The 9,720-nt window shown below is 39.5% G+C and overlaps 3 protein-coding genes across 4 annotated transcripts in view; all 3 read right to left on the bottom strand.

Annotated features, from left to right (window-relative positions):
• The window catches only part of LOC121814381 (E-selectin-like), a 15,709-nt gene extending 13,632 nt beyond the window's left edge, over positions 1 to 2,077 (bottom strand). Inside the window, exons 1-6 of the mRNA XM_042220051.1 lie at positions 1,763 to 2,077; positions 1,578 to 1,650; positions 851 to 1,255; positions 590 to 694; positions 305 to 496; positions 4 to 189 (exon numbers count right to left, since the gene is read on the bottom strand). Of these exons, the coding sequence (XP_042075985.1) occupies positions 4 to 189; positions 305 to 496; positions 590 to 694; positions 851 to 1,255; positions 1,578 to 1,650; positions 1,763 to 1,894 (1,093 nt within the window). The 5' untranslated portion in view covers positions 1,895 to 2,077. The remainder of the gene's footprint in view (positions 1 to 3; positions 190 to 304; positions 497 to 589; positions 695 to 850; positions 1,256 to 1,577; positions 1,651 to 1,762) is intronic.
• Positions 2,078 to 7,441: 5,364 nt separating this feature from the next.
• The window catches only part of LOC102297271 (E-selectin), a 14,172-nt gene continuing 11,893 nt past the window's right edge, over positions 7,442 to 9,720 (bottom strand). The window contains exons 8-12 of one of the 2 annotated variants that reach the window (XM_005920868.3): positions 8,621 to 8,806; positions 8,296 to 8,502; positions 7,991 to 8,170; positions 7,755 to 7,884; positions 7,442 to 7,545 (exon numbers count right to left, since the gene is read on the bottom strand). In XM_005920868.3, coding sequence (XP_005920930.3) covers positions 7,500 to 7,545; positions 7,755 to 7,884; positions 7,991 to 8,170; positions 8,296 to 8,502; positions 8,621 to 8,806 — 749 coding nt within the window. In that variant the 3' untranslated portion in view covers positions 7,442 to 7,499. The remainder of the gene's footprint in view (positions 7,546 to 7,754; positions 7,885 to 7,990; positions 8,171 to 8,295; positions 8,503 to 8,620; positions 8,807 to 9,720) is intronic. The other variant, XM_042220054.1, reaches the window with a different exon arrangement.
• Positions 9,437 to 9,720, bottom strand: part of LOC121814388 (L-selectin-like) — a 3,784-nt gene continuing 3,500 nt past the window's right edge. Inside the window, exon 7 of the mRNA XM_042220096.1 lies at positions 9,437 to 9,441. Coding sequence (XP_042076030.1) covers positions 9,437 to 9,441 — 5 coding nt within the window. The remainder of the gene's footprint in view (positions 9,442 to 9,720) is intronic.

A 9,720-nucleotide genomic window follows, 5' to 3' on the forward strand; every position in this document is an offset into this window, starting at 1 on the left:
TACCAACACAGTATGGCTGGGATCCATTCCAATTTGCTGATGCTTCACATTGCAGAGATGGAGATCCAGACAGTACATAACCTTCATCACAGGTAAAAGTACAGGTGGACTGATAGCTGAATGAGCCCAGAGGATCGGAGCATTTCATGGATCCATGTGTCGGCTCTGACATCTTCTCACACTGAATCACTGTAGACAGCAGAGGGGAAAAAAGCATTACGCCATGACTCCATCACTGTGTAGAAAATAATAAAAGTAACAAAAAGTAGTAGCAATATTATAAGCTATTAATACTTAAACTCACTTTCACATGTAGGGGGTTTTTCTGACCATTTTCCTGATCCCGTGCACCTCAGAGGAGTCTGCACACTCAGCTTGTATCCTTCCTCACAGGAATACTGACACAAGGAGTCATAGGAGAAACTGCCATAGTTGTGAGAGCAATTTACATGTCCTTTATCTGGCACAATCACTTCACCTTTCTTACACTGCACAACTGACAACAAAAAAACAACAACACAGTTGGATATTAAATCCTTTACATGACTTAAAATATGTATTTAAACTACGCTATCAGATTTTTTCTCACCTTGGTCACACTTGTGTCCAAAAAAACCTTCAAAGCAATCACATTTGCGGCTGTTGATGGTTTCAACACACTCTCCGTGGAAACAGGAGTCAATCTTACAAGCCGCTGGAAAAAGCAGAGGTACTTCTATAAAGGTTGGTAAATATACTAAAACAATATGTCAGAAAAATCATTTTTAACTTTCAGATCAGTAGATCACCTATTAAAGAACAGCAACACAGCAGCAAAAATTAGTTTTTCAAGAGTGTGATTTTTGCTCACCTGTGTAGCACAGAGCAGTCTTTGATTTTGTACATCTCTCGTCATTCCACTTGCCTGGTTCTTTATCTCTTTTAATATACATCTCCACACAATCCTCATGCATGCCTGTGTTTTTGTCACCCTCGTTATTGTTCGGTTCTCCTTTTGCCCAGTTGGTTGCTTCTTCTGTCAGAGGCTTGTTGGTTCCTACCCAGGTCCAGACATTATTAATCCTACGAATCCCAATCCAGTAGTAGCCATTTTTCTTGGGCAGCCAGTTGTTAAGATGCTCAAGCTCCTCCTGGTTCTGGATGGCCACCATGTCCGTGTAGTGCTCCTGGCACCAGCTTCGTGCATCATCCCATGTCATTGTGTTGTTTGAATAGAAATAAGACCAGGACTCTACACTAGTCCACATGCACAGCACTTAAATAGAGACAGTGACATATAGTAGATGTAAATGGGGAGAAAATGAGAGATTTAAAAAAATTCTATTAACTAATTTGCTCTCTAATGAGTGTTTTTAGTATTTGTCCCTCCTGTATATATTCTTCATCCTGTATAAATTTCTCTTATTTGTTGTTTATTTTTGCTGTCTTACTATTTATATTTTATTCCTGCACACTTGGTGTGGAGCACCCACAATTTTGTCATACATGTACAGTGAACACAGGGCAATTCTATTCTAGCTGGTTCTAAAACTTTTTATTGAGACGCTCAAGGCTCTTCTGGCAATAAATGTACATACTTGAACAAATAACGGCGAAGTTGATCCATGAGGCAGAGCTCTTATATCCATGGGTTAGTCCAAAGAAGGAATCCTGTAAAAAACAATTTAAAGGTGCATTAAATTAAATTTAATTAAATTTAATTAAAACCAAATTAATTTACATTAAAATGAATAATATTTAAATTGATATCCCTTCCACTCGCCATTTTAAATGATATGCCTGATAACCTCCAGAAGGCACTTGATTCTCTAGCTTTCAGCCTTAGTATGTGTAGGGGATGATTCTCTGCGTTATGCACTGGATTTCCAGGTTTTATACGCTTCTCTAGTGTCATTCAGGAAACCTGGAAGGTTTCCATGGAATCCCCCCCAATACTGCTCCATTCCACAAAAGGCTTTAAAAACATTTCCTGCACAAAAGCATTGGCTGGTCGTTCTCAGTACTGAACTCCCAGGTTGACTTTTAGGGTGAGATGGGGCTTACTTGGCTCTGCAACAATGCAGCTAATAGGGACCTGCTCCTCATGGGGTGACAAATGGGGTGACTGCATGTTCATGCTACTCCCACTGAAATTGTTGTGTTTCTAAGCTAGACACTGTGTAACGATGATAAACAGTCAAAACTATTTTTTTAAACTTCGACATCTGAAATATTAGTTTTTTAAAATTGTCAGTTTCCTGTTGCCGTACATTAATGTAGAGGAAGAGAATAGCTCCAAGGTCTGCTGGCTTGATAGATGAGTTGGGGTGTGCCCACCAACAGAAAGCCAAAAAGCAGGAAAAGATTAGACCTTTAGACCCAAACAGATAAAAACAATGGTTAGAGCCTTGATCTGGATGGGGAAAGGTTTGCATGGAATTGGCGAAGATGAAAATAAAAAGAAAATATATTAATTTGAGAAAGAGGTTGGTTCTTTGGTTCAGGTTTATAGAAATATATATACATACACACTACAAAAGTCAAAGTTTGGACACACCATCTCATTTTAATAGTTTTTCTTTATTTTCCCTACTTTCTACATTGTAGATGCATGCTGAAATCAAATATATGAAGCAAGATATATAGAATTATGCAGCAAAGAAAAAAAATCTATAAATAACTCCAAATATGTCTTATATTTTAGTTTTCTGAAAGTCTTTGTTAACAGCGCTTCAAACCCTTGGCCTTTTCTCAATGAGCTTCATGATGTAATGACCTGAAATGCTTTTCACTTCACAGGTGTGTCTTGTCAGGGTTCATTTGTGGAATTTCTTGCCTTCTTAATGGGGTTTGGACCATCAGTTGTCTTGTGCAGAAGTCAGGTTGGTACACAGCTGACAGCTCTATTTGAAAAGTCGGAATTCATATTATGACAAGAACCAATCAGCTAAGTGAAGAGAAATGACAGTCCATCATTATTTTGAGAACTGGAGGTCAGTCAGTCAGTCATTTGAATATGTCTCCAAGTACAGTGTGACACAGAAAAGGTGAACGGATGGTCTCTACATGCATGGTTCCCACTGTGAAGCATGCAGGAGTGATGTTGTAGGGGTGGTATGGTGGTGACACTGTTGGAGATTAATTCAAAATTAAAGGCAAAAAGAACCAGCGTGGCTCCCACAGCATCCTGCAGCAACATGCAGTCCCATCCAGTTTGCGTTTCGTTAGACCATCATTTATTTTTTAACAGGACAATGACCCCAAATACACCTCCTGGCTGTGTAAGGGCTATTTCACCAAGAAGGAGAGTGATGGAGTGCTGCGCAAGATGGCCTGGCCTCCTCAGTCACCTGACCTAAACTCAATCGAGAAGGTTTGGGATGAGATGGAGCGCAGAAGGAAGGCAAAAGGGCCAACAAGTGCTCAGCATCTCTGGGAACTCCTTCAAGGCTGTTGGAAAACCATTTCAGGTGACGACCTCATGAAGCTCATCGAGAGAATGCCAAGAGTGTGCAAAGCAGTAATCAGATCAAAGGGTGGCTATTTTGAAGAATCTACAATATAAAACTTTGTGAAATGGATATAAATTTACGCTACCAGAGAATGGACTGGGGGAGTGGGAGAACATCAAGAGCTGTTATTTTTTAATGTGTTCCAGTTTACGAAAAACAGCATATCACTTTTTGTGGCACATAAAAAGACAAACTAAGAATAAAAAGTTAGTAATTTTGTGCGGTTAGTGGTTTGTGCAACTCAGAAATATAACAACAATCCTTGGAAACTAGAATGACGCTGACAGTTGTATTTTCACATGGTTTCCATACAGTATGCAATAACACTAAAGGACTAATGTTTGCACAAGATTGTAATTTACAATCAAAAAGTAATAAATGCTAAAATAACAGTCAGGAAAGAGCTTCGGGAAAGGAAAAGGTGTAGCAGACAGATTCTTTCTTGTTACTGCATTTATTTCTCATTGTTCCACTTGGTTATGTCTCTCTTGGGGCGATCGTGGCTCAAGAGTTGGGAGTTTGCCTTGTAATCGGAAGGTTGCCGGTTCGAGCCCCGGCTTGGACAGTCTCGGTCGCTGTGTCCTTGGGCAAGACACTTCACCCGTTGCCTACTGGTAGTGGTCAGAGGGCCTGGTGGCGTCGGTGTCTGGCAGCCTCTCCCCTGTCAGTGCGCCCCAGGGTAGCTGTGGCTACAATGTAGATGCCATCACCAGTGTGTGTGGATGACTGAATGTGTAAAGCGCTTTGGGGACCTTAGGGACTAGTAAAGTGCTATACAAATACAGGCCATTTATCTCTTCCTTGCAATGTATCTCCACACAGTCCTGAAAGGGTATGTTATCTGGCTCTGCAGGTACCCAGTTTGGAACCTCATTAGGTGCAATCTGATGATGATGTATCTGATATCCTCATGCTGGTGTTGTTCCTGCATCACCATAATTAATGTTGGTCCAAGTTTAACACTGCAAGTTACTAATCATATTTTTGTGACGTCATAGTTTTGCAACATGGAAAAAACCCTGCTATTGTCCGCTCAGGAAAACATCCAACAAAGGTTCAATGTTAGGGTTGAGGGTTAGGATGTAAACATCATTAGGGTTAGGGTCATGTGGCTATCCCTAGGGTTATGAATATGAGGTTAGGGTTTGGTGTATGGTGTGATGATGTTTCCACCAAATGGCAAAACAGTATTATCTCCCCACCAGGGACTTCGCCAATGATCATCATTGTAATATCATTTCTTCCACAGCTTCCTTCCAGGAAGGGTGTCACTCAACCACCAATAGCACTCTGAAGACACATAAACACACAGACACAAAGTACCATGATATTTATATTGTATTTATTCACATTTATTTTTGAAAGGACTGTACAGAAATATTGTATATAACATATACTGATAAAGAGATGCTATAGGAAATTACATAATTTACAACATATTAAACAGAGCCTTTACAGCTGCAACATATCAGACAAAATCACCCCAAAATAAACCTCTTATTTTTTATCTTGCAGTCATAAAGCATGGTATATCAGTCTGACACTACTACTGCCATCATAATAATAATAAGAAGAAGAAGGATTTACTGGAAAGCAAAGAAACAATAAGTCAAACCATTAAATGGTTGAAGCTCAGACAGGTTGTTTTCAGTGTTTCTCAATTTTCACTTGAGCAGTTATGGTATCTGTTATCAGGACAAGCAGAGTGGAAAATTCCACAGTTGAGGGCAAAAACAAGTGATGTACCATCTGTAATGTATTGTACTAAAAGTACCAATGTGCTGCTGCATGTACCACTCTTTTGATGGGCATTTTGAATGTGATATAAGTATGTGGTAGTAGTGCTACTGCTCTGGTCATTGGTAATAATAAACTGTAATGATTTTATAGAAGTGGAATCAATGTAGCAGCCTTGATTTTTGTTAGTATTTACTGCTATATCTAACTATATCTAAAATTTTAATTTACTACCTGCACAAGCAAGAGCCCAGTGTTGTCACACGTGATGGCAGCTAGGAAAATAGCAAGAAAAAATTCAGGACTGCAAAGCTCATAACCATAGTTTAGGGTGGGGACATAGATCGACTAGTAAACTGACAGCTTTGCTTTTATGGACAGCTCTCTCTTCACCATGCAGTGCAGTGTCCACATCACTGTAGCCATGATCCAAATCCATCTGTCAATCTCCCTCTTCCCTCTCCTCTAACCTGTGAACAAGACCTCTGTGATATTAAAAGTCTTCCACTATGGGCAGCAACTCAACATTAACCCAAAGTGGAAACTCAACTGTTTTCAGGCTTTTTCAGGGCCATATGACTCAGACTTGGAAGAGTTCAATCTTATTCTCGCACTTGGCCATGAACTGCTCCAGTGTGAGGTGAAGACCACCACCTCATGAAGAAAGCAGGACTACATCACCCACAAAAAGCAGAGATGAGATCCTGAGGCCACCTTGGAAGAAACCTTCAGCTACTAGGCTCCACCTAGAAATTCTGTCCATGAAAATTATGAACAGAATTGGTAACAAAAAGAGCTGCTTTTGCTGAATCCAACACCCACTGATGTTGACTACAAATAATTGGCACACAAAACAAACTTTGGCAACATTTGCACACAAATGAAATGGCTTATATCAGACTATTTATCTATCTAAAGTAAAAATCATCGAAGAGTGCATGACTTTAGGATGCTTTGAGCAATAGCCAGATCAAGTCCATATGAATTATGTAATTAAGTAATGCACTGAATTATGTCTTATTAGTCCCAGCTGTGGTTCCCTCCTGTTTCCCATTCTCTCATTACTCCCTTGTATATTTAAGCCCTGTGTTTTCCATTCCCTTTTCTTGTGTTGTACCACTTCCATGTGCTTTGTGTTTCCTTGCACCTAGTTTCTAGCGTTCTAGTTTCCTAGTGTTTATGTTCCTTGTCCATAGTTTCTAGTTTTCTGCTTTTGGATTTTGTTTCTAGTATGTGTTTGCTACAGCGCAATAAAGCTTCCTTTTTGAGTTCATCCTTTCGTGTCTGTTAGTCCTGTATTTGGGTCCTACATCCTACCTGCCACACAACATAACCTGCCAATGTGTTGTTATTTCCAGTCTAAGTTCAACTTTTAGTCGTGGGGTTTCTGATGAATACAGTCAAGAAATACAAGAAACAATATCTCTGTGGTAGGATGGAGACTAGGTAGTAATTCTTCTTTTAGTTTTGGATCACCGCCATGACTGTGGATCTGGCACCACTGTCTGGCCTGGGTTCAGTTCATTGTTTTGATAGAGTAATAATATGTTTAGAACTGAGTTGTCTCAGCCAAGCAACTACCTGGAAACATTCAGAACAGCTGTTAATGTAATAATTAAGTGGAAGATGTGACAGAGTTCCAACTCATTATTGTCCTAATCTTTCCCCAGCAGCCACACATTTTGCTAGTGTTGGCATTAAAACCCAGCAAAGATAAGGATCAGTGTCCAATTCATCTTTAATTAGCAATATGCTGAACAAGGAATTAAAAAATAAAATATGTAACAAAATGTTCTCTGGATGATTTTTTTTTAAATGAATTCTTCTTAGTTTTTCATGTATACCACAACATTTCCAACCATCTAAGACTGAAAATATAACATATCAGTTTTAAAGTGTAATGGTAACTTAACAAAACACAACGTTATACACACAAGATTCACACGATGCTATATAATATTTACAAAAACATGGATAATGCCACCTTCCCAGCATTTGCATTAAGTTGTAGAACAATATGTTCAATTTAAAACTCCCTTTTGGAGGAAATATATGTCAGCACATTTTGTTTGAAAAATTCAGCCAAATATGATCAAGCCTATAATATAATCTGCAAATGTCACATCCGCTCACTTCTTGTGACACTGGGTTTACTTATTTTATACTCCTTTTAAATTAGTATATATGATTCATATTTTCACATTGCTGTTTTGAAATATATACTGTCTGTAGTTGTCTACAAAGAACAGAAATGTCTTCTACATCAGGCTGTCACTGCTTTTTGTAGCTCTGTAGAGGAGCCTCTATGTCAGAGTTGCTGTAATAAAAGAGAGAAGCATATGAGCAACTAAATTCAACAAACTTAAAAAACAGTTTTGAAAAGAGGTGAAACCTAACCTGCTGAGTTCATACATAACTGATTTGGTCTTCAGTTTTTTCAAAGTCAACATATTCAGAAACACAGCAGAGAACACAACAACGTGAAAAGAAAGATGAAGGAAACAAAGAGGTGAATCCTTCTCTTACCTGCTCAGCTCATATGCGTCAGCTTTCTTCTTCATTTTTTTCAAGAGCCACAAAGCCATAGACACACCAGATAACAAGGCAGTGGCGCCTGTTGCCACACCAACGGTAACTGCAGCTACTGGAGCAGGAGCTGTGGAAACATTGTAAAACGTGAATAATGTGAACTTTTGAACAGAGATTTGTAAGTGTGCACATTTACATTTTGTGTACCATTTGATCTGTTGTTGCTCGTTTACCTTGACAGGTGGGTTTCTCTGCAGTCCAGTTACCATGATGACCACATGTCAGCAGCTCAGGTCCTTCTAATGAGTAGCCTTGGTCACAGCTGAAGGAGCACTGAGAGCTGTAAACTGACTCAGTGCTGGAACAACTGATGTGACCGTTTTCAGGAGCCTCAAGCAACAAACATGTAACAGCTGTTGTAAAGGAAAGGAAGATATTGCATATTAAAAAAGTGATCTCACCTGTGCTCGTAAGATTCTGAACATGCAAATGAAGTTGTGAACAACAAGTAATCCAGGTAAAATGGGTTCACATGTACCTGTGCAGGTTGGTGATCTGGAGGTCCATTGGCCTGGATGTGTACACTCCATGCTGTGTGCACCTTGCAGCTCATGTCCTTCATCACATGTAAAATGACAAACCATGCCAAGTGGATGGGGTGTGTCATGACTAAGAAATGAAGACAGAGAAGGGCTGCAGCTTATCTGACCATTTGTTGGGACCTCTGGAGCAGGACATCCTTTTGCTACAAAAGGGAAACAAAAGAGTAAAATATTACTAATATGTCATGACATAATCAATCCAAGAAAAAAACTGGAGTAACACTGTTTGTAGTAAATATTGATATAATTAGTCTTTCAGACCTTTGCATGTAGGTATGTTTTCATTCCACTGTCCGTCCTCAGAACACTTGATGGTGTTTGCTCCCTGCAGTTCAAAACCTTCTTCACAGCTGAAGCTGCAGGTGGAGTTTGGTCGCAGTTCAGTCTCAGATTCACTGCACTGCATGATGAGGGGAGCTTCTCTCTCTGGATTCTGGCAAAGGATGGCTGACACAGAAACATGTGTATTTTATTGAACGTGTCCTCGTGATATATCAGAATCAGACTACTTTAATAATCCCCAAGGAAATTACGTGGGTTACAGTTGCTCCAAGACAGTAACAGTAACAGACTAAACTATTTAAATAATACAATATGTTACAGAGTTTACAAATTTAAGAAATAGCATTAATAAATACAATCACTGAATTATAAATATGAAGAATATTACAGGGGTGGAATATATATAACTGACATTTGACTCTAACCTGTAAACTTTGTCATTTGTTATTTTATTTGCTATTTTACTTTGGTATTTTACTGAGCGTGTGCAAAAAGGGTGTAGCTATTGCAGTTTCACAGTGTATTAGATGGAAGAGTTGTACAAGGAGATGGCCACAGGCAGGAATGATTTCCTGTGTCGTTCAGTGGTAGTCTTTGGTAATCTCAGTCTCTCACTAAATGTGCTCCGGTGACTAGCCAGCACGTCATGGAGTGGGGGAAAGGTATTATTCAGCATTGTCCTTATCTTGGACAACATCCGCCTCTCAGACACCACCCTAAGGGAGTCCAGCTCCATCCTCACAACATTACTGGCCTTGCAGATCAGTTTTTTTAGTATGTTGGCATCTGCGACCCTCAACCTGCTGCCCCAGCATACAACAGCATAGAGGATGGCGCTGGCCACAACAGTCTCATAGAAAGTTCTAAACATTGTCCAACAGATGTTGAAAGACCTCCGACCCCCCAGAAAATAGAGACAACTCTGGCCCTTCCTGTGAAGTGTAGTGGTGTTTTAACCTAGTCCAGTTTATTGTCTAAGTGTACTCCAAGGTATTAATCGTTCTCCACAATGTCCACATTATATAGAAAATGGGTGGGTTATAAAGAGGGAGCAATACAAACATTATGAAATATGACTA

This window comes from Haplochromis burtoni, unplaced genomic scaffold (assembly GCF_018398535.1).
Source record: "Haplochromis burtoni strain Fernald_Lab_line unplaced genomic scaffold, NCSU_Asbu1 Contig_42, whole genome shotgun sequence".
Lineage (NCBI taxonomy): Eukaryota > Metazoa > Chordata > Actinopteri > Cichliformes > Cichlidae > Haplochromis > Haplochromis burtoni.